The 25,637-nt window shown below is 37.3% G+C and overlaps 1 protein-coding gene across 1 annotated transcript in view; it reads left to right on the top strand.

The window, feature by feature from the left end:
• ctnnal1 (catenin (cadherin-associated protein), alpha-like 1) overlaps nucleotides 1-25,216 on the top strand; it is a 160,028-nt gene extending 134,812 nt beyond the window's left edge. Inside the window, exons 11-19 of the mRNA XM_039737064.1 lie at nucleotides 108-258; nucleotides 4,688-4,725; nucleotides 7,072-7,122; nucleotides 7,214-7,368; nucleotides 12,111-12,159; nucleotides 19,987-20,043; nucleotides 20,999-21,118; nucleotides 21,642-21,725; nucleotides 24,739-25,216. Coding sequence (XP_039592998.1) covers nucleotides 108-258; nucleotides 4,688-4,725; nucleotides 7,072-7,122; nucleotides 7,214-7,368; nucleotides 12,111-12,159; nucleotides 19,987-20,043; nucleotides 20,999-21,118; nucleotides 21,642-21,725; nucleotides 24,739-24,903 — 870 coding nt within the window. The 3' untranslated portion in view covers nucleotides 24,904-25,216. The remainder of the gene's footprint in view (nucleotides 1-107; nucleotides 259-4,687; nucleotides 4,726-7,071; nucleotides 7,123-7,213; nucleotides 7,369-12,110; nucleotides 12,160-19,986; nucleotides 20,044-20,998; nucleotides 21,119-21,641; nucleotides 21,726-24,738) is intronic.
• Nucleotides 25,217-25,637: the final 421 nt, after the last annotated feature.

The raw sequence follows: 25,637 nt of genomic DNA, 5'->3' as shown, positions 1-25,637 counted from the left end.
TTACCCATATTAGCTATTTGTTATTTGTACATTTTTGTTAAGAGATTTTGTTACCTTTGTCTTTTATATTTTTATTAAATGTTTTTGTTCTCCATACTGTTTTACAGATTTTCTCAGCAGCTCAGACACTGGCACTCCATCCATCTAGCAAAATTGCAAAAGAAAACTTGGAGGTGTTTTGTGAAGCTTGGGAGTCTCAGCTAAGTGACATGTCTGTACTGTTGCGGGAAATCAATGATGTGTTTGAGGGGCGCAGAGGTAGGATTTTTTTTTATATACATTCATGCCTATCATATATTTATACTGTTCACATATAAGTAGTTGGTGTTGACCATAATATGTTATTATCATATTAACTTTACTAATTATACCTGTAATAGCTGTTTGGCTTCTATCAACAAAAATGTGCACGTTCCATAAATAAAATGATCTGACATGTAATCCAACACAAAAAAAGTTAAGTAATGTCTACAGCATTCACATTAAAACAAAAATCTGACTGTGAATATTATGGGCCTTAGAAAAAGAACACTCATTCTATTCAAATATAAAGCGTTTTAGGTTTTATTATATTGAAAAGAAAAATTAACCTGAATGTAAATTCTTCTTTACAGCCATTATTATCTGCAGTGGATTAAAAAACTGAATGCACTCAATAATTTGCAAGGTATAAGGTAACTCTTTAGTCAAATACTTGTTCATAATAAAGCACCTAGCTAAAAACAAATACTTGTTATCAACCCAATACAACACTTCTTTAGGACATTATGGAAAAAGAAGACAAGGAAGCAAGAATAGAATTTAATTCATTCCTGCATTCCACTGAAAATGTTTAAGACATTTAATCAGGCAGCCCAGAAACACCAGAGTCACGTGTATATTTACTCCTAAGAGCTCAAAGACATCACTTTTGCCCAGCATATCATTCTGTGGTATCCACAGTTGGCTTCAACAGCAGTACTGCCAAGTAATTAACTTGATACATTTTCATTTATTTAAGCATTTTCACTATACTTTCCAATCACATCCTTTGCGCAATGCAGTGTGCATAGTCTGAAAAATGTAACTGAGACAGAAAAGAACGCTTCTGCATATGTTATTTCCCTTCTGACGGCCAGGAAACAGCTGCCCAGAGCCCTTTCGCACTTTTAAATTGTTCCCAAAAGTATATTTATTGGTTTGCTGAATGAATGGCTGAACTAACCCTTGAATAACGTAAAATAAACCACACAAAAAAATAGAGTTAAGCACCAATACTGTCACAAGTAGCAGTTTATAAAGAAGGCTTCTCTCTGTAGGGATGAGTGCTAAATGCTGCCCAGAACACCTGGCATCATATTATTTCATGCAGTACTTGGTGATCCGGGACTGAAATAGTAAAGGTTTAGTATAGCATGGATAAAAGGTAACATTATATATATATTATAATATTATATAATAATAATTATACAAGTCTATCCTGTGTTCTGTGTTATTTTTTTATTAATCAAATTGGACTGGACTGCCAACACTGATGCTCTATGTAAGAAAGGTCAGAGCAGACTATTTTTTCTGAGAAGGTTGGCATCCTTCAACATCTGCAATAAGATGCTGCAGATGTTCTACCAGACGGTTGTGGCGAGTGCCCTCTTCTACGCGGTGGTGTGCTGGGGTGGCAGCATAAAGATGAAAGACGCCTCACGCCTGGACAAACTTGTTAAGAAGGCAGGCTCTATTGTAGGAGTAAAGTTGGACAGTTTAACATCTGTGGCAGAGCGACGGGCACTACGCAAACTCCTGTCAATCATGAATAATCCACTTAACAGTGTCATCTCCAGGCAGAGGAGTAGCTTCAGTGACAGACTGCTGTCACTGTCCTGCTCCACTGACAGACTGAGGAGATCGTTCCTCCCCTACACTATGCGACTCTTCAATTCCACCCGGGGGAGTAAATGCTAACATTAATTTTATTTTAATTTTTTTCATTTTTATTACTATTTAATATTGTTTCTTTGTATCAGTATACTACTGCTGGATTATGTGAATTTCCCCTTGGGATTAATAAAGTATCTATCTATCTATCTATCTATCTATCTATCTATCTATCTATCTATCTATCTATCTATCTATCTTATCAGTAATGATGTGAGTTAAATATGTATAATGTGATGGTAATTAAAGTTTGACATCTTTGAAAGAGTGATGTTTAATTACTGATTACTGATATATCAAAATGAATTGACTGCATTTTGATAATGTGTGTACATTAACTGAAGTTGACTTTTTTTATATATATATACTGTATAACACAAATATTCCGACCAAATAAGTCTAAATTTCAAGTTTAAACTCTTCATTTGGCTCATAAAAAATAACGTAAGTTAAAAACAATTGTTTTACAAAATGTACTGATGAAAAAAAACAGCACTCCATGTTGAACTGCTGTTTCAAACGTTGTTGCTAAAATAACAGTAATAAATGAAATAATAAAACAACTAATAGTTGAAAAACAACAGATCTAGGGTGAAAATGCAGACTCCTCAATGACAACAACCAGACATAGAATTCAAATCTGGGAAGCTTAATCCACAATGTGGCATCTTTACTACAGTGATCCCCCGCTATATCGCGCTTCCACTATCGCGGCTTCACTCTATCACGGATTTTAAATGTAAGCATATCTAAATATATATCATGGATTTTTCACTGGTTCGTCGATTTCTGCGGACAATGGGTCTTTTAATTTATGGTACATGCTTCCTCAGTTTGTTTGCCCAGTTGATTTCATACAAGGGATGGTATTGGCGGATGGCTTAGAAGCTACCCAATCAGAGCATGTATTAAGTATTAAATAAAACTCCTCAATGATATGCGATGTGCTTCCCGAGCGGTGCTTGAATGTTTGCTTTTCTCTGTCTCTCTCACTCTCTCTGACGTTCTCTGCTCCTGACGGAGGGGGTGTGAGCAGAGGGGCTGTTTGCACAGAGGCTGTTTGCCTAGAAGATACGGACGCTACTCTAAAAATGCTGAAAGATTACCTTCACATTGCTCCCTTCTGTGCGGCTGCTTTATCGCGGTGCGCATACTTAAAAGCCCAACAGCACGTATTGATTTTTTGATTGTTTGCTTTTCTGTCACGCTCTCTCTCTCTCTCTCTCTCTGACATTCTCTGCTCCTGATGCAGACACTCCTTTGAAGAGAAGATATGTTTGCATTCTTTTAATTGTGAGAAAGAACTGTCATCTCTGTCTTGTCATGGAGCACAGTTTAAACTTTTGACTAAAGGGTGTTATTTCATGTCTAGAGGGCTCTAATAATGTTAACAATGTGGGAGAGTTTATAAGGGCTTAAAATATATAAAAATAACCAAACATATGGTTTCTACTTCGCGGATTTTGACCTATCACGGGGGGTTCTGGAAGGCAACCCCTGCGATCGAGGAGGGATTACTGTACTGTAATTATGAAGATTAATAAATTGTATTTTGTTACTTTTTTGTTGCCTTGAAAAAAGGAGACAGGTTTCACAACATGTGTGCTCCCTACACAGAGTTTGCATTATCTCCCATTGTCCGCATGGGTTTAATCCAAGTGCTCCAGTTTCTTCCCACAGACACACAAAGGTGAAATGGTGTTGCTAAATTGGCCTCTGTGTGTGTGTGTGTGCACTTTCACGTTGGGATGGGCTGGTACTCTGTCTTAAGTGTTTTCTTTTCTTACTCCCAGTGATTTCTGTGATAGGTTTCAGATTCCCTGCAACCCTGCCTGGGTAAGGGAGTTGGGAAGTTGAATGGATGGTTAAATGGTTGGTGACCATGTTTTAGGGTGGCACACACAGTTCTTCACAGCTCCTAAAGTATAGTTTTGAATCCTGGGAAGGTTTGTGCTTTTTATTTCATATCTGCTTGGGTATTAGTTTATCTCTAGACTCTAAACTGGACCAAGTTTGCTTATGTGAGAGCGCATGCTCATAGTTGGTTTTGATCTTGTGTCCAAGATTGCAGGATTAGAGTCTGGTCTCGACGACCATTAAGTAAAATAAGCAAGTTCAGAAAAAGGACAGATGGATGAATTGATAATGCCATCATTTTTCTAAGCATTTAATCCAGTTTAGTTTCATGGTGTATATAGAAAATAACCACTAAGATGTAATAAGACAAATTTATATGTTATGTCTGTACCTTACCTGCATTTTGTATCTGAGATAAAAGGTATTGCTGAAGAGTGAAAATAAAATAATTTTTCATATTTTGTCACTGGCATCAAAGTAATATTTTACGGTACTTGAGGATTCAGGTAAATTAGAATAACTGCAGACCTCGGTCTTGGCCCGTGATCTCATAAGACTAAAACTTGGATAATGAAAGGATTGATTGAGCTATGACAAACGAATGAAACCGTAGAAAAGCAGAAGATCATTGCTTTTAAAATACACAAATTGGAGGTCATTTTGCACATATGGTGTGCCAGTCAAGATACATGATGCTGCAGTGTGGGCTGGATATTTGGAAAAGGGACAAAAATCATGAAACCATCTCCATTCAAATCACCATTGTTATATTACCAAAATAAAAACAATAAATAAGAAAACCAAGAAATTTCTTTTCTTTTATTTTGTTTTGGCTATTCATTTCTTGACAAATATTTTACTTGTACTTTAACAACATGTACTTATTAATTAATTATCAATTTTGTTTTTGTATTTGTAGGAGAGAAGAGAACCTACCTTTCATTGCCTAGACCAGGGGTATGTGAGCCCTTTTAATTTAATTATAAATACAGAGGTTTTGTAATTACCATTATTAAGCAGATTCAAATCAACTGAATAAAAACTGGACAAATTCAGACTTGGCTCGAATATAAGAAATAAAAAGTGTACCACAAATTAAAATAATACTGTAAACAGATAGAAAGTTGATAAAGTCAGAAAAGAAGGAAACTGATAATTCAAAGTAAAATGTTAAAAATGAAAAAGAAAATAATTTGGGACACTCAAAAGGAAAATAAGTGTAATTATAATATTTTAGGACTAGGAGAAAAGACATATTTTACAATACGTATGTTTTATTACCATCTGCAAGTCAGAACAGGTTATCCACCTGAAGCTAAGCATGTTCAGGCCCAGCCAGTACTTGGATGGGAGACCATCTAGGTAAAGCTTGGGTTGCTGTTGGAAGAGGTGTTGGTGAGGACAGCAAGGGGGCTTATCCTGTAGTCTGAATGTGGATGTCAATGCCCCAGTGCAGTGATGGGGACACAGTGCTGTAAAAATGTAACCATCCTTTGGATGAGACATGAAACTGAGCTCCTGACTCTCTGTGGTCATTAAAGATCCCCAGGCATATTTTGTAAAGAGTAGGGTATATCCTGGTGTTTAAGTAAACTGGAAAGGAAACTACAAATAGGATCAATGTATACTACTGATCAAGTTAACTAACTTGTGTAGTCAAATCTTTTGAAATTAGTATTCTCATAAAAATCATTCTGTGCACATCGCTGAAAATAACTTGTCATACTGTTTAAAGCAAATGCATTATATAGAAGGTTTTGTTTAATGAAATACACACCAATCAGCCACAATGTTAAACCAACCTGCCTGATATTGTGTAGGTAGGTACCCCTCGTGCTGCCAGAATAGCTCTGAGCAGTCAAGGCATAGACTCCACAAGACCTCTGAAGGTGTTGCGTGGTACCACATTAACATTAGCATTAACAACATTAGCAGCCAGTCCTTTAAGTCCTGTAAGTGCGGTGTGAGGTGGGCCTTCCATGGATTGGACTTGCTTTTCCAGTACATCTCACAGACTGTGATCTGGGAAATTTGGAGACCAAGTCAGCATCTTTTTGCCATGTTCCTCAAACCATTCCTGAACAATTTTTGGTAGCTACCAATCACTTCATAATGAGAACCTGCCATTTTGAAGATGCTCTGACCCAGTCGACTAGCCATTACAATTTGGCCCTTGTCACAGTCACTCAAATCCTTAAGTTTGCCCATTTTTACTACTTTTAACATATTACATTAAAGAACTGACTGTTAAGTTGCTGGCTAATATATCCCACCTCATGACAGGTGCCAGTGTAAAGAGATAAACAATGTTATTCACTTAACCTAGCAGTGCTTTTAACGTTGTGGCTGATCAGTGTAGATATTTGATTGTAAAGTACACTAAATGATGCTGGCTATAATGTAGAATGTACAATTCTCATATAAGTGGTACATTTTGCTGCCAAAATTCTCACATGTAACTTACTAAAATAAAAAAAGTGTTGGTGGCAGGGTACCAACTGTATCACTCGTGTTTCACATTTGAGCAGGCTCAAGTCTTTATTTAATCTGTGAAAATGTATGACCAAGAATTAATGCATCCCCACTTTCTTTAACACTCCCACATAGAAATAAATTTGTGAACAGAATACTTTAGTTTAAGGGCAGCATGGTGGCGCTGCTGCCTCGCAGTTAGGAGACCTAGGTTCGCTTCCCGGGTCCTCCCTGCGTGGAGTTTGCATTTTCTACCCGTGTCTACGTGGGTTTCCTCCGGGCGTTTCGGTTTCCTCCCACAGTGCAAAGACATGCATGTTAGGTGGATTGGCGATTCTAAATTGGCCCTAGTGTGTGCTTGGTGTGTTTGTGTGTGTCCTGCGGTGGGTTGGCACCCTGCCCAGGATTGGTTCCTGCCTTGTGCCCTGTGTTGGCTGGGATTGGCTCCAGCAGACCCCCGTGACCCTGTGTTCGGATTCAGCGGGTTGGAAAATGGATGGATGGATACTTTAGTTTAAGATCTCGGATTTGTTTTTGATGAATTTTTTAGAACAAAGCATCCTGGAAGAAACAAAAGTTGGTGGAGGAGGTTGCTTATCTTGATGTTTTCTTTAATGTGCTCTTTCCTTTATGGTTGTGTGACATACATCATGTTTTCCTCCCTGTAGAATGTGTGCTTTTACTTATGGTTTCTCGAGCTGATTTAAAACCGTACAAAGGTTAAACAGAGGGATATACCTGTAAAAAGGACATTGAAAAATTTAGATTAAAAGAAGTTTCAGTATGCTATAACATTTGTGTTTGTAATCACTGTATTTTTTTTTCTCACAGAAGCATTCAGCAAATCTTAAAATGGTAAAACCTGTCAAGCTGGATGCTGAGGTACGGCACCTTTTACATTTACTAGTTTTAAAATGTGATCATTTTAACATGAAAGTTTCCACTGGCTGAGACAAAATTGACATATATACAGGAACAGACAACTATAGCAAAGCTGGGACTGGAGCTGAGGCTTCTGACGTCTGACGTGGATTCAGAAAGTGAGAAGTGGGAGGACCAGGAGCATGAGATTGTCCGACAGAGCCAGTGTATGTCCAGTATGGCATATTCAATGTATTTATTCACCAGGTAAGCTGTACTGCCTAAAGATAAATACTTGTTGTACATATTTAAATAATTGGTACATTAGCCTGTTCTACAGTGTGTCCATGCGCCAAAAAGTGTTTATTCAGATTTAAAACATAATTAACTCACAGTAGTTCAGCAGTAATTGCTTTGTTGTATGTCTGCCTTTAGCAGTAAAAGGCTTTTGGGCAATTCAAAATTTATGTTATGCAACCAAGGTGGAGACTTACTCAGAACTTCAATATAAATGGTGTGTAATTTTCTATTGTGGAATACAAGTTAAAATTGGTTGTGGTTAAAGTAGGACACAAAGTTTTATTTTTTGTATTTATGTCTTTCAATAATTTCCTGGAAAAGGCAGTAGATTAAAAATCAATTCAAGTTACAAATGCATACATTTTGTGTCCTCTGTGCAAAAAAAATGCTGCTATTCATTGCTGAGTTAGTGCAGTTGAAAGATAAATGTTGCCATTTTATTGATGCATACAGTATAGTTAATGACATATTTGTAAATTCTAGTCACATTATTTGAATTCACACTTCTGATGCTACTGGAGCACTAAAGGAAATCTATGTGTACTGAGGAGGCAGCAGTTTAAGGGGACTGTAGTCTGGCAGGCCACTGAGAACCAATTCTTCCTGGTGTATACAACATTTATCACTCTGCTGTGATACAGCCTTTAAGCAAGAAAAATAGTAGCTTTTATATTAATTACCTATGGTTGAAATTATTTTTAACATAGTAACACATGTAGTGGTATTCTTATTTTTCTGTTAAATCTTATTGTTTTTCAAATACATTTATTATGGGAAGCAAATTGATGGTACCGTTTTATTCTGTTTGACTCTAAATATTCAGAAATATTACATTTCCCCATTTGATTTCTGTCAGGGAGGATGTGCACAATTACAGTTTGGTATTTTTCAAGTCAAAGTTATTTCTTCATAATCATGGTATATATTAATTTACTACTTGAAATTGCTTTCTGAATTGAAGCATATTTTTTAAATTATAAAAAATAACTTGCCTACTCTTTGTAAAAGAACAATAAATCTGAACTGATAATAGTGCAGTATGTTTTTAATAAAAGCCTTAAGATGTATGCATGTCACACTTTCCATGGCATATTCATGCACATGCACAATAAAAAAAACCTCCTCAATAAATGAATAATGCTGAGGTGCAAATAGAGTGCAACCACAATGAGACAGATTGAAGTGCCACAAACAAATCATTACATTTTTTTTAGCACATTATGAGTTGCTCGTGCTGAGTATATGGACTGTTTTTGGGTAACTAAAACTACTAATACACACTCATACCAGCCAATCTGTAAATACATGAGGAGAACATGCAAACTCCATGCAGACCCTAGTTCTGCACGGCAGGAATGATCAGTCTGCCTCTGCTAAAACATCCATACTAAACTTACTACACCTCAACCTAATTAAAACTAAATGTAAGCCTATAATGTCTGCTCAGTTCTTCTTACTTAATTGCATGTCACGTGTGTATTCAGTATTTCTTTCATTAGCCCACCAAAGCACATACATACTTTATCAGTCCAATGGCAGCAGACAGGATTTTTGCAAAATAACAAAATATGCTTCTGTATAATGTAAGAATGTACAGTAAGTGATTGTTCTTTACAGTGACTTCTCAAGTTGAATGTATGTCGTAGAGGAAAACTAGCAGCAAAGTACAATGCACAGCCAGTCTCCTTTTAAAATGTCTGAATCTCACAACAATGTTTTTTTTTTCTTTCTTAAAATAACATGGATGATATCTTTTGCAATATGTGTGTAATCTCAAGATGCAAATGAGTATTCAGTAACATTTTGGATTTGATGGATGCATTCAGTAAGTTTTTAAGACTTTCAATCGCATTGAGGCATGGTACCCTTTAGCTCAAATCTGAAATGCAAGAGTAGGCTAGTTATCTTTAAATGTTTATAAAATATGGATCACTTTTAAACACAATTTGATGTGGCAAATAAATATACACAATAACTGAAAAAATAATTAACTTGAAAAATACTAAACTTGTCTTTTAATATAACTTCAAAGATAACATTGAGATTCTTTAACTTTGTAACAGTAGTTATGTTACTTGTAAAATGTTTCCCATCACTTGCATAGCTAATAATAAAAAATGGGTTGTACTTTGAATGATATGTACATGTATAAGCAACTTGGTAGTATTCTGATTGATTTTAGTCAAATATCTACTTAAAATATTTGCATTTATTGATACAGACCTGGACAAATTTGAACAAAAAAAAGAAGAACCCACAATTGTCTCTGAAATAACTTGAAACTGGCGAAAGCAGTCGGCACCCATTAATGCTTATTCTGCATTTCACAAAAAACAAACTTTACTTTAGAATTTTGATTCAACAAAATATTTCAAGTAATAACACAGATAATAATGGAATGGACAAAAGTGATGGGACAGCTAGCGTGATATTTCATTGCACACTCTTTAGAGGCAATCCCTGCAAACAAGTGATTCCTGGAGCTCTCAATGACATTTTTGCACCTGTCAACTGGTAGGTTGGCTAACTGCTCCAGCTATGTCAGGTTTGAAAGCTGTGTTCTCTAGACTGCATGTTTCAGTTCCTTTCATAGATATTCAGTAGGATTCAAATGGACTCATGGGAGGCCACTTCAGAATAGTCCAGTGTTTATTCTTAGCCATTCTTAGGTGCGTGTATTTTGGCTCATTATCCTGTTGGATGATCCATGACCTGTGACTGAGACTGAACTTTCTGACACTGGGCAGTTCGTCTCACTCCAGAATGTCTTGATAGTCTTGAACTTTTATTGCTCCCTGCACAAACTCAAGGCACCCTGTGCCAGATGCTAAGAAACACTCCCAAAATGTAACCATGAACCTTAAGCTTCTTAATAATGTTTGCAACAGTTGTCACCGGAACATCAAGCTGCTTGGAGATGGCCTTATAGCCTTTGCTCTTAATATGCTTGTCTAGAATTTTCTTTCTGATCACCTCCGACAGTTCTCTCCTTTGCTTTCTCTGGTCCATGTTCAGTGTGGGACACACAATGATTCCAAACAGCAGCATGACTGCTTTTCTCCATTTAAATAGGTTGAATGACTGATTGCACAATTGGAGACATGTGTGATATGAATTCAAGAAAACCAGCTAGCTTGAAAAATTACTCTAATCCAATTACAGTATTTATTAACTTTTCTAGAGGTACCAGCAAATGTACCAAGGCCATTTTTAAAATATATTTGTAGAATAAGCAATATTTGCTTTACTTGCTGACATATCAAAGGCATGCAGATAAAGTGCCCTCCAAAATATTTGAGACAAAGACACATTTTTCCTTGATTTACCCTTCTGCTCCAAACAATTCAGATGTGATTGAAGTGCACATTACACATCTTCATTAAGAAGAAAAAAACATACTGGTGAAGTGAATAATTGCAAAGGGATGGGTATTTCAAGGAAGACCTCCACTGCTGATGACAAAAGAATCCTCACTATAATAACAACAAAAAAAAAAAAAAACAAATGCCTGACAGATCAGAACTTCAGGACGCCGATGTGGATGTGTCGGAGACGACTATCAGAAGAAGACTTCATGAGCAGAAATACAGAGGCCACAATGCCAGATGTAAACCACTAGTTCCAAAGCATAGCACCTCATTAGTTAAACATGGTGCTGGGTGGTGTTATGGCTTGGGTATGTATGGCTTTCACAGCTCCAGGCACATCTCACTTGATTGATGATGGAACTGCTGAAACCAGTGGGACAATGAATTGTGAGGTGTAGAGAAACATCACATCTGCTCAAGTTCCAGTAAATGCCTCCAAACTCCTTGGATGGCGCTTCATTTTACAACAAGATAAAGATCCAAACACACTGCTGAGGCAACACAAGAGTTTTTAAAAGCTAAAAAATGGAAAATTGTTGAATGGCCAAGTCATTCACCTAATTTGAATCAAATTGAGCAGACCTTCCATATACTGAAGAGAAAGCTGAAGGGGGTAAGACTTTGAAAAGAAAAAGGAACTGAAGATGGCTGTAGTAGAGGCTTGGCAGAGCATCGGCAGAGAAGATCCTCAGCACCTGGTGATGTCTATGAATCACAGACTTTAAGCAGTCATTGCATGCAACGAATATGTCACAAGGACTAAATATGATGGCTTTAATATACCAGCCAGTGCTGTGGTGCCCTGAAACATAGAAAAAGTGATGTCATTTCCAAACAGTGTGCCCAAAACTTATGCAAATCCCCTTGAAGGAAAGTCTGTAATGGGCACTTTAATCACATCTGAATTGTTTGATTTGAAATTTTAAACTGTGGAGCAGATGGGTAATTAAAGTAAAAATGTGTCTTTGTTCTAAACATTACGGATGTCACTGTATACATGGGGAAAATTAATTTTCATTTTTACACTTTTTCAATGAGCTGTAAAGGTACCAACAAATTTATCCATGTCTGTATATCTGAAAATGATATTGCAAATACAGTGTCAGAAAACTGTGCTCAATTCTCAACATACTGTGGTTGTTTTGTTTACTGTACATTACGTATTTTTTCTGTTACTTGGATTAATTATGGCCAATTTACAGATCATTTTAAAGATGGTCTGTCACAACATGATGAATCTGTTCAGTGTGTTTGCATTGTGTTCATCACTTTCTCTAAACAATCAGCAATACAAACATTAAACCGATGCTTCATACACATTCTCTGTCTTTTTTGATTTAGAGGGGAGGGCCTCCTGAAGACAACTCAGGATTTATTTCACCAAGCTGAGGTAAGCTTTATCCTTGATAGATAATTCACAGTCAGTGCATAATTCATCTGTATTATCGGTGAGCTTTGTCAGGAGCATCATTAAAAATAATAAGCTTTTAAGGCATCACTTCCAGAAGGACCAGAGATCAATAGGTTATTAAAAAAGTAAACAATATATTGTCTCCTTGCATTAATGCTACAACTAATAACATTTATGTGCTAGATATACTTGCTTTTGTGTTAAGCAAAGCCTCACTGTTTTTATAATTCAATGCTAGACCAAATTCTGTGTAGCTATTAAACTTAGGTCAGTGCTCTCCTTCCCACTGCACATGCTGCAGTATTTGTGGTGTGGTCAGGGGGGCCTATTCCCTGTGATTTGTTACTTGGACTTTGCTGTTTTCTTTAAGTTAAACTTCATTCAGAGCTCACGCTGCACCTCAGTGAATTTCTACACACAATTCATACACCATGCGCCTTATCTTGGCAGCAGGATGCAGAGGTGACCTGTTAATCTTTACTGTGATAAAGTGTTGTAGATGTCTCCTTCTAGGAAAGTGGACCATAATCCTGACATTTTCAGGTTTTCACTTTTAACTAAAAAACACACGTCATTTCTTAGTAATCATACACTGGTGGCATCTTTAGTGCACTAAAGATGCGTACCATGGCCATTACTTATGGGTGTAAAGGTGATGGTGGCAGTGATTTGGAGCATTATTGTGTGTGTACAAAAAATAAACTCTTCGTTGCAATTGCCACTTTGAACTTGGTGACAGCACTTTAATGTGTGATTAATCCTGAGATCTGAGATGATCTTGTGCCGAGTTTCTTGTCATGTTCTGATTACATATGTGTTTGCAGCATTGGCTAAGGGCAAACTGACCACCCAAATCACAGCTAGTACTTCAGTTTAGTTTGTTTGGCTTTGTTTCTGACGGTCATTCAGTGTTGTATAAAAACAAAATGTGAAAACTTCCAACGGGTAAATACTTTTTTATTTTTAAACTAAATATTTCACTCACAATATTACATATTTACCACGTAGCAAGTTGGCACCTTGTCCAGGGCAATGTTCCTGCCTTCTGCTCGATGCCTGCTGCCCCCCTAGCTACCCTGTTTAGAATCAAGCAGTTTTAGAAAATGGTATGTTATGACACTACGTGCTGTATGTACTACATATTCTTGCCTTCTCTGTCCCGGGCTTTTGTGTCTGAGTCAGGATGCTCTCAGTGGCAAACAAAAGTGAGCAGCACTAAATAAGCATATGAACTTCCACACTTGTGTAGCATCATAAACAGTGTTTGAAGCAGAGCTTAAAAGAAAGCAGTCAAGATCGAGGAGGACACTGTTGCAACAGCTGCTTCCAGAACTGTTCCTATGGACAGAGATACAGAATTCCAAAATTCAAACCAAATAGAAACACAGAAATGATGTCCCCATTGCCATTAAACCCCTTTGTATGATAAGTGTGATATGATATATCACAAAAAAACACCTTCAGCTGCTGGATTAACTAGAATGATCTTGGTGTGCCCATAAGACAACTCACATCTAAAGTCTTCCATATGTTTACATCTTATGTGTTAACTTAATATAGTATCTAATGTAGTGATTGACTGTTTACCTCAATACGTGTAAAATAAAATACATCTCCACTTGCAGAAAATAAAGGTAATCGGTTTAATGTACGGCACATGGTAGGAGCCTCAGAGGAGCACATGTTCTACAGTGCAGTACAGGGTTTGTCTTTCAGCTGCCGCAGACATTGCTTTGAGTCTGCTTGTCACACAGACTCAGAAGGACATGTTCATTTTTCATTGTAATGTGTCATAATACACTATGTGACCGTTTGTCCACTTTGTTTATCAGGTCTTTACTTAAGGCAGCCTCTCTTATAGTTCTTTTATTGCTACCCATTTCATCAGTTTTAAGGTTGCCAGGCCATGACCAGGTGAATAATAAACTTAATAAATAAACATACAATTTAATTAAAATAGCACATACATTACAGGGGCAGAAAATTTTCAGGTCATCATCAAGTTAAATCTCGTATGCCTCTAGTCAAAAGCAGGAATGTGAGCGCAAGGGGACCTGGTGACGTCAATGAGCACTAAGAACGAACCTTGATCTGGGTTCAAAGGTAGTGAAATTGATACACGAGAGCGTCTTACCAGAAGTTCCTAACATTGCTTTGTGCAGCTTATACAGCTATGGAAAAAATGATTAAAAGCACTTCAATTAGAGCTGACGGCACAATATAACAACCACAACATTTATTTATATAGCACATTTTCATACAAAAAAATGTAGCTCAAAGTGCTTTACAAAATGAAGAATAGAAAAATAGAAGACACAATAAAAAATAAAAATAAGTCAACATTAATTAACATAGAATAAGTAAGGTCCGATGGCCAAGGTGGACAGAAAAAACGAAACAAAAAAAAAAACCTCCAGACGGCTGGAGAAAAAAAATAAAATCTGCAGGGATTCCAGACCACGAGACCGCCCAGTCCCCTCTGGGCAATCTACCTCACATAAAAGAAACAGTCCTCTTTGTATTTAGGGTTCTCATGGAAGGACTTGATGATGATGGTCACGTAGACTTCTGGCTTTCAGTCCATCAATGTTGGAGCATCATGATGCTTTGAGTAGGTGGTGGTGGCACAGACCGCCACCACAAAGAAACCGGAAAAGAAACAGAAGAGAGAGTAGGGGTCAGTACCGATTTTAGAGCCACTGTGAATAATTATTATGATGAACTGAACATACAGAGTATCAGGATTAAATTAAAGTGAAGTTATGAGAAGGCCATGTTAAAGTAATGCGTTTTCAGCAGTTTTTTTAAAGTGCTCCACCATATCAGCCTGGCGAATTCCTTTTGGCAGGCTATTCCAGGTTTTAGGTGCATAACAGCAGAAGGCTGCCTCACCACTTCTTTTAAGTTTAGCTTTTGGAATTCTAAGGAGACTCTCATTTGAGGATCTAAGGTTACGATTTGGAATATAACGTGTCAGACATTCGAATATATAAGATGGAGTGAGATCATTTAAGGCTTTATAAACCATAAGCAGAATTTTAAAGTCAATCCTAAAATGACACAGGTAACCAGTGTAGTGACATCAAAACTGGAGAGAAATACACTTATTTCTCAAATGTCACATATTATGACTGCAGATGCTGGATCTTGTCCTCTTGAGGATGGCAGCATACATGACAAGGGATGACAGATTACCAGATTCCATGACAGATTTTCAGCACAGTTTCATATGTCCAAAGTATCATTAGATCTGCTGGATTTTGACAGTACCAATGCCTGTACAAATCCTTTCCAGGTATGGAGAGTCCAGCTGTGATATCAGACACTTTGTTCTTTTGTCTTCCTGGATATTAAACTGCATGGGCAAGAATTAAGTATTGTACTGCATGAATCTTAAAATGTCCTGAAAGCACCTTGCAAATTCTGCTGGTATTATGTAAATGATCTAATCATAAAGTGTTACAGTTTGGTTACATTTCACACTGCAAAACTTTGAAGCAAACTAAACATCAACAAATACCCCGGGGCATCTCATGGACTTCTTTCATTGGGCAGAAACAGATATTTTCTGGGGAAAAAAAATCACGGGGGGTCAGCAACAGTTGCATTTTCCATAATTATTTGATTTATTAACCAAATACAACTCTATGAATTGGCTCCAGCTGACCCTCATGACCCTGTCTTGGGATATAGCGGGTTGGATAATGGATGGGTGGATGGAACTCTATGAGCAAAAAGTCTGTTATCAAACAACTAATTGAAAATAATGTGCTACTACACATGGTACAAAAAGGCCACATTTCAATAGGCGAGTGTACAAAAGAAGGCAAGCTCTGTGGAGGGCACATACCGATGTGCTTCAGTTTGTTGATGGATCAGGCGAGTTTGCCCATTTACTCTCCAGCTGCCACCATATGAACTTAACTTCTATTTAATATATAGTGCATCCTGAAAGTATTCACAGTGCATCACTTTTTCCACATTTTATGTTACAGCCTTATTCCAAAATGGATTCAATTCATTTTTTTCCTCAAAATTCTACACACAACAGCTCATAATGACAACGTGAAAAAAGTTTACTTGGGATTTTTGTAGATTTACTAAAAATAAAAAAAATTGAGAAAGCACATGTACATAAGTATTCACAGCCTTTGCCATTAAAGTCAAAATTGAGCTCAGGTGCATCCTGTTTCCCCTGATCATCCTTGAGATGTTTCTGCAGCTTAATTGGAGTCCACCTGTGGTAAATTCAGTTGATTGGACATGATTTGGAAAGGCACACACCTGTCTATATAAGGTCCCACAGTCTACAGTTCATGTCAGAGCACAAACCAAGCATGAAGTCAAAGGAAATGTCTGTAGACGTCTGAGACAGGATTGTCTCAAGGCACAAATCTGGGGAAGGTTACAGAAAAATTTCTGCTGCTTTAAAGGTCCCAATGAGCACAGTGGCCTCCATCATCCGTAAGTGGAAGAAGTTCGAAACCACCAGGACTCTTCCTAGAGCTGGCCGACCATCTAAACTGAGTGATTGGGGGAGAAAGGCCTTAGTCAGGGAGGTGACCAAGAACCCGATGGTCACTCTGTCAGAGCTCCAGAGGTCCTCTGTGGAGAGAGGAGAACCTTCCAGAAGGACAACCATCTCTGCAGCAATTCACCAATCAGGCCTGTATGGTAGAGTGGCCAGACAAAAGCCACTCCTTAGTAAAAGGCACATGGCAGTCCACTTTGGAGTTTGCCAAAAGGCACCAGAAAGACTCTCAGACCATGAGAAACACAATTCTCTGGTCTGATGAGACAAAGATTGAACTCTTTGGTGTGAATGGCAGGCGTCACGCTTGGAGGAAACCAGACACTGCTCATCACCAGACCAATACCATCCCTACAGTGAAGCATGGTGGTGGCAGCATCATGCTGTGGGGATGTTTTACAGCGGCAGGAACTGGGAGACTAATCAGGATAAAAGGAAAGATGACTGCAGCAGTGTACAGAGACATTTTGGATGAAAACCTGCTCCAGAGCGCTCTTGACCTCAGACTGGGGTGACGGTTAATCTTTCAGCAGGACAACAACCCTAAGCACACAGCCAAGATATCAAAGGAGTGGCTTCAGGACAACTCTGTGAATGTCCTTGAGTGGCCCAGCCAGAGCACAGACTTGAATCTGATTGAACATCTCTGGAGAGATCTTAAAATGGCTGTGCACCAACGCTTACCATCCAACCTGATGGAGCTTGAGAGGTGCTGCAAAGAGGAATGGGCGAAACTGGCCAAGGATAGGTGTGCCAAGCTTGTGGCATCATATTCAAAAAGACTTGAGGCTGTAATTGCTGCCAAAGGTGCATCGACAAAGTATTGAGCAAAGGCTGTGAATACTTATGTACATGTGATTTCAGTTTTTTTATTTTTAATAAATTTGCAAAAACCTCAAGTAAACTTTTTTTACGTTGTCATTATGGGGTGTTGTGTGTAGAATTCTGAGGAAAAAAACGAATTTAATCCATTTTGGAATAAGGCTGTAACATAACAAAATGTGGAAAAAGTGATGCTGTGAATACTTTCTGGATGCAGTGTATCTCAAATCACAAGTCTACCATCTCAAGTCTTTTAAACATTTGTTAATAATGTTTATTTTGGAATGTCTGACCAACATTTACTACTTTCATCAAAGTAACTCTGCCTCCATATCTGCATCACACCCGAAAAATGATCACATCGAGTGGACGTCCCACAGGGCACTGCTATTGTTTTCTCATCCCTTCTGTATTTTGATAACAATATCACAATTGTATTTACACCTCCTCAAAGCCCTCCTAACTGCTCTCCAATTGCATGATGCCGGGAATCCTAAATCTGGTGCTGTAATTGACTGGTAATTGTGCAAGCTGTTTTTTTATCTATGTGTGTATTTATTTGTTTATTTTAATGCTCCATGTTAACCCATGACTCATTATGCTGTGAGTGAGATTCCCTAATTATTGACAGCAGACACTTAGGGTAACAGAATTTTACCCATAACGAATTTCATGTAGTTAGATCAGTCCAGTATCAGGTCACTTTCACACGACATTTGAACTGCTCCAGGGTTTGCTTAGTATTGTGCCGAGTCCACCTTTTCGAAATGGTCTCATTTGTTTTGATCTGCATCAGAGTGCGATTCGCATAGTCACATCCACCTAAACAAACAGACTTTACAGAAATTATGCCAGAGTTTGGGAAAAAAAACACACCAAATGAACTAGATGTGAAAATGTCTTTAATTAACCATGTACAGTGTACAACATGTACAACCATGTTCAACACTGAAAACCAATGTTAATGCCTTTTCAAAAAGTAGTTTTTTGGGCTGTGCTTTGTTGTATTATATTAGAAACGTTCTATTTAAGACCGATTGTAGTCACTGCTTTTCATCTGGAGTACATCTTAGCTGTGCAGTCTCTTACAGTGTGGTGTCCATAGGTCATTCAAGCACACAAGTGCAGAGCTTATGAAAGCACTTGAGTCGAGTCGGCGCCTTATCGAAATCTTAAAAGAACTGGAGAGGACTGGGCTTGGAGATCTTCACAGAGACATTGATTTTATGAAGATAGTGCATTTCTGTCAGTCTGTTTAGTTTTAAGTGAATCGGCCCGTGTCCTACGAGTATTACTTGGATCTGTCGTCCTCACATCATTTACATAGTATTGGTACAATTTCCAAATGCACAGTTGGAATGTGTGGTATTTATGAAAAATGTTTTACACAACTTGCAAATTGCATCCTAACTTTAATATAATCTATACATTTCTGTAAACATTAATATATCATAGTATTCTGAAAATGCAACTAATTTAAGAAAAATAGTCAATGAGCCTTCCAATAGCAGGGGTCTGCAAAAATCAGTCTTGGAGGGCTTGCAGTGGCTGCAAGGCTTTTATTCAGACCCCATTTCTTAATGAGAAGTCGATCACTTACTGCTCAAGCAACATTTTTGTGCTTCATTTTAGTTGTCTCATTTGTTAAGATTCCCAATCCTTAATTGCGTTTTTTCACTTTAAACTGCTGCATTCATTATTTTTAAATGCCCCTTATTAGCAATAACATGCAAATGACAAAAAAGCTTAATTTAGCATGTTTCAATTTCCACCTCTGTGTATTCATGAACTATCGTGTTTTTAATTAAATATTTGGAAGGAAATTGAAAAGAAAAACGTGAGGGGACTGAGAATTACTCATGTGCTTCAGGCTACAAATCATTTGGATGATATCCTTGGAAAGGAACAAATTAACAATACAAGATACGGCAGAATGAAAACACTGACTGGCCATTAAACTAAACAGGATCTGTGAAACCGGAGAGGATTGGCTTCTAGTTGAGCGATTGGGTTGGAACAAAAACCTGCAGCCACTACGACCCTCCAGGACTAACACTGCAGACCTTGAAGTTAAATTACCAAAATGTTTACAGTGACCGTGTCCTTCCAGAATTCTTAAAAAACAATTCTTACCATAGGTTTGTTTTGTTTGTATGTATGTATGTATTTTGATATTTTAACAAATAATGGAATGTATTTAGAAACTGAACTTGCTCTTCTGAAAATAAAAAAAAAATACTTCTAGAGATGCCAAGGCAACATTTATAATGTATGTTTATACTGTAAGTGCCTGCATTTTTATAACTTTAAACTGAAACTGATGTATTACAAAAAAAAAATGGACATTTAATACCATATTCTTGTTTTCATTACCAACTTTGTCTAAGACCATAGCCAGTTTTGCTTGGTGTAAATACAAACATAGGATTGTTTGTTTTGTGTCACTCTTTTAGGTGTTTGCTGAAGAGGGGTATAAACTGAATTCTTCACTGCAAGCTTTTTGTCTCCAGGTATGTTGTGTTTTTCACCCTTCCTGGCAAAACATTTTTCACCTCACCTTACTCCATGTTAAATTCTAACACTGTGGACAGAAATATTTCCAGTAATTAAGCCTGACTTAAATTGCTTTTCCCTACCATATTACTGATATTTTATTATAATGTATCTGAATCTCCAGTCTTTGTTACAGTAGTTTGTTGTATCTACAATTTTTCAAGCCATACAAAAACAGGAACACAAATCACATAACTCGTTTAAACTCAAGGTGGGCGATTTCCATTTATGTAAACTACAGTTATTACTGTAGGGTAGCAGCGTACTGGATAAATGTTATGAGAACATCTGTGGTGCTTACCATTGCGGAGTAGGTCTGGGTGTTGTCTGGCCATGATGTTCTCTACTTTCTACCAAAACAAAAGCAAGAAGAACCAACCATACAGAAATGTCAGCACTAGAGCAGCTGCATTACAGCAAACTTACACAAATGCTTTGCAGCAATGTCTGCAGTTTGCTGACATTCTCACAGACATTAAGTGAGCTCACTGATACAGTCAGACAATATAAGCATTTCTGGAAGTCCGTCATTGAGAAGAAAACTACTAATTTGTACCCAACTAGAATCGGTAAATATCTCTTTGGAAATTAAAACTTAATGTCAAATTTAATGTCATTTTGTTCCAACACTTGATTTGATTAGGTGGTGCAAAGTTAAGTTATAGAGTTGTGAAGGCTTTGCATTGTTATGGGCTTTAGATACTAACCTCGTTTATTTCCTAAATGGTGTTCAACCTTAAATAACCTAAACATGTAAAAAAATGTATGTTTGCATTCCCCAATAATAAGTGAGTTTAAAATCAATTGAATAACATGAACAATGATCCTAAATAAAGACAGGAGTAACTCACATTGAAGCCTGTTAAAGTAAAGAATAAAACTAAATATCTGCCTTTTACAATTTGCTTTCAGCTCCGTGACAATGAAAGAGCGGTCTTAGCACCAGAGATGGAAAAGCTTGTGGTTCTGTGTCAGCAACTCCATGCCAGTGCAAAAACACCTGTGCAAGGAAAAAACGCCACTTTCCTTAAGGTATCAATTTTAACGCCTTTAATTGTATTTTATTTGTTGAAACTGATATCACGGCAGGAAAACTAGCTGTGCTGTGGTAGTGATACAAAGGAGTGATTAACTGACCAAATTAGCTTAATGAGTGAAATTTAATAAAAATTTTGGTTCATGAATGACACACTCCATGTGGAAAGTAGAATAATAGCAAGATGGGCAGATAAAAGGGAGTGTGCCAGCCATCCAGCCCCATCTGTATGTGAAATGTGGAGTTTAAGTGTTTCTTTATAAAACTATACGTATTACCTGATGACTACGTGAATAAAAACAAGGTCTATAACCTTGCAAGGTTTTTCTGGTTGTGCCATTGAAATATAAATAAAATCAAGAACAAAACTACAAAATAAAATAAGGATGAATATTTATAAAAGTACTTTGAGTTATTCTTTTAAATCATACATATAGAAAGGAAGACACTTTAAAGTATACAATAAGAATTGAGTTATCATCATATCCCTTATTGTATTTGGTCCTCTTTTAATCCTAGGTCGATTCGTCTATTCAGAATACCAAAAGCATTATAAATGTGATTGTTTACATCCTTCCACTCTGCAATCAAATAATCAGAAAGGTAAGAAATACCTCATGTTGTGGATTCTCCTAGAGCAGGGCTGTCAGGCTCACTTAATTTGTTGTGTTTTTACATTTTAATTTCATAACCAATGTTTGCTTGATGACAGTAATTATTTAAAAGATTGCATGGAGAGCAGGGGCATTGTGGTATTGGCTGGTCACTTCTGTAGCCGTTCACGCAGGGCTGTTGTCAAAGATAAAACGGCTCTGATGAGGAGGATTAACTGTCTGGCTGTAGCTACTTTAAACCATTTAGTCTCCTGGGTTGTTGCAAAGCCACGCTTTCCCTTTTTATTAACAAAAAAAAAAAGTTTAAAATACCCACCTTCAGTAGAAACTGTGGATTTTAATGTGAAGGTAAATATTTAATTGTGCTAAAAAAACAGACTTTAGACAAACATTTTCACTGCCGTCTTAGTTCATGCATGCATGTGTACATTCTCAGACGTGCTTAAGCATTTTCAGGGTCTTGGAGGTCATAGAGAATCCCAACAGTACTGGCCACAAGGTGGGAAACATTCCTGGACAGGGTGCTGGTCTCCTGCAAGGCACATATTGTACCAGTAAAAGCCCACAGTCACACTCTGGGCTGGCTTAGAACTGCCAGTTAAACTAATACTCCACCAAAAAGTGCTTGTTTATTTTACACAAGGTAACAGAGAGAGAGACAAGCTGTTGTGATTGCAGTTACACCTCAAGAAGCCCTTGAGGTTTGGCACGGTTGCTTATTTAAAAGTCCTGCACAGTTTAACTTCAAAAAAGAAGATAAAATTACACTACACTTTCAAGGCAAAAAGAGGCTTGTATTATGAATCTTTCATGGCATTTTAGACTAGGTTGCAAAATAAAATTACATGATTCGCGAATGCTTTGAGAATTATGATTGTTAAGACCAATTTTCAGTTGAGCGAGTTCAGTGTGTGGCGAGATTATTTGCATTTTAATATAATGCCATACAGAGCCACAATAAACGAGCAGAAGCTTTACATTAATCCTTGGATTGTTATCACAGGGGATCCTGTACAGTTGTCCATTTTCTGACCTGTGTTTCCATTTCAGTGGAATTCTGTGCCTATCCTGGCTGCACTGAACAAAAGACAGAACCCAACCTTTGACCTTTTGTACATCAGACAACACATTGTTTCAGAATAAAATGTATTTAATTAGTGTTTCTAAAACTTCTACTACATTGGCCAGATGTGTGTTAATGTTTTGAAGCACAAAGCAAATCTCTACATTAATAAAGGAAGTGCATAAATTCTGAGAAGCGGAATTCTTGGGGATGCTGACTACTGATATGGCATACTTATTTACTGAAATGAATCAGCAAACATTACATTCATTATTTTTTTTTTTTTTAAACCAAAATAGATTATTAGTATAAAAACTAACATTTGACTTAAGCACACATGACTCCTATTTCAGTGGTACAGGAGGGAAATGCGATGCTGGCTCTAGTTACAAATAATCTCTGCAATTACAGTCGGCCAAATTCAGTAACTGTGGATTAATACACCGGCATAACCAATAGCAGACTCTGATCACCAATGTGGGCACAAGAAGGGCACAAAGGGAAAGATTGAGACCATCACAGCATCAGGGGTGTGACATTTGAAATTCGCATTAATTTGACTTCAGTATTAAGTATTACTCTTCAGTAATTTAGTGTTCTTAACCAGCTAATGTGCCCTCCAAACAGCCAATGTCACAAACATGACAAAGTGACAAACCTGATTTGAAAAGTGTGATCTTATAAGAGAGTTTATGCAAATAAAAATAATCTGAATTATTTTGATATTCACTACATCGTGTGGCAAAGAGATGATAATGTTGCCTTTTTTAGCACCGATTTTAAGCAGCACCGTTTTTCAGTTAAAGGACAGAAACTAAGTGAATAAATGTAGCACGTGTATGCATTGAGATAAATCATGTGGCCCACGATGATATCTTTCTTTATAAGCCCCACGCTGAAATCCCTCAAAACTCAATAAAATGCCCCCATTTGCTGTTACCCTAAAGTGAAATCCCCTCCCTGTCACGTATGAAATTCAAACTCTGAGCTGTGTATTTTTTGTAAATGAAAACTATGCAATTTTAAGGCTTTAGGCTACACTGTTGTTCATAAAATAAAAAATAATTAGAAAATAAAAATTGGTTTAGAAAAATTAAGACATGCACATGTATAAAAACTACCTGTGTTACCTTGTTAAAACTCCCAAATACAATATCTTTAAGCCGATAAAGTTCTCATCTTTAGTTTATAACAGTTTACCATCTAAATTGTTAAGACTGAAATAAAATGTTGGTACTTTGGAACATTTAAATTATTGGGGATGATATAAAAAAACAAAATTCCTTGATAGCAATAATTGTGTGGTGGGACATTTTATCAATTTAGTTATTTTAGCTGAGAGGACTGCACAGATTTTATTTTTGTTTTTTTCCCCCCATTTCCATCAGCTTTAATAAGGTTTTATTCTACGTATAGAAAAACATTAGGTCTCACTTCATTAAGTTTTAAGCAAAACGCGCAGGATTTCAGCTGGAGTAAGTAAGTACATATTACTGAGTTTGCTCTCTTAATCATATCCAAATGTTGACAACAGTGAACGCTAAAGGAGAGCAAATACTTCTGTGCACACAAAATGTTTCTTAATGAGCAGGCAGCTGAAAATGGCAGTCAAGTATTTAGCAATCAAAGACGTCTGTGGTGCTCCTTGCTAATCGCCAGCCTTTGGACACAGTTAACTGTAGAGGGTTAACTTAAAACTAAAGTTAAGTGTAAGCATTTTAGGGTTACACAAAGTGTGCATATAGTTATGGATTTCTAAAAAGTATTTGCAGGTTAGATAACTAAACAGTGACATAATTTAATAGTAAGAAGGACACACAGGTTGTGAAACCGATTTCAATAAAAACACACAGAGGACCTGATAGCCACTGGTTTATAGTAATATTTGTATGCAATGGACACATACTAAAATAATTGAAAGAAAAATACTGTTTTTCAGAATAAATTGGAGAAAAGCAGCCTGGAGTCTTCTCAGAGTTGGGGTGAAAACCAGTTTCACACTCCTGCTAATGAAGACAGGCTCAGTGAGAAGACCGCAAACGGCTTTGGCGTGAAGTCCCTGGAACATCACATGGCCAGTCTGACGTTTCTAGAAAGCAAGTGAAGGTATACTGCAGCAGTGATGAGAACTGACTGAGAAACGCAGGGAGACTTGGGTATTTGTGTTTGTCTGACAAAAGAATTACTCACAGGTTTGACCGGGCAGTATCGCTCTCATAGATGGTGTTCTTGTTTGTAACAGGCCAGCAGTTCTCCGATGCTGGCACATGAACTGATCCCAAAGATAATTGAATATGCTTCTGTGTCCCCCAGCTTGGTCACTTTCATTAAACGTATGCCTACCAGTGAAGTCAAAAAGGTTCATTTTAAACGTTCCAAGGAAACAAAGACCCTACTTGTGCATGAGTGTTTTTATAACAGGTTTTTTTTTTTTATAAATACTGTCAGTAGTTAAAAGTAGGAAGACCGAGGCAGCAAGTGTTATTCACTAATTTAAACCATGTAGTCTCAGAAGGATCTAACTGCACATTACTCTTTATCTAATCAAATGACCAGCTTTAGTGGCCATGGCTGGATTCTATCTGCCACTTCGTGTCTGTCAAAGGAGGCAGAGGCCGAGTAAACGGTTATAAAGGCAGGGGTTTAATGCACAATATATGTTTTAAGAACCTGTTCTGGGTGCCTGCACTCATTTTATTTGTGCACATATCACAAGTGTCAAGAGTCCTCTGATGGGGTAACACGCACAGTGCTACACATCAGCTAAGGAACAGAAAGTGCCCTTCAGTAAATCCTTCTGAATATTACTAAGGCAGACTCCTGGAAACTTTTTGGGAT

Source organism: Polypterus senegalus, chromosome 15 (assembly GCF_016835505.1).
Source record: "Polypterus senegalus isolate Bchr_013 chromosome 15, ASM1683550v1, whole genome shotgun sequence".
NCBI classification, from domain to species: domain Eukaryota; kingdom Metazoa; phylum Chordata; class Cladistia; order Polypteriformes; family Polypteridae; genus Polypterus; species Polypterus senegalus.
Note: the sequence above shows the minus strand (reverse complement) of the source record. Positions and strands in the feature narration are given on the sequence as shown.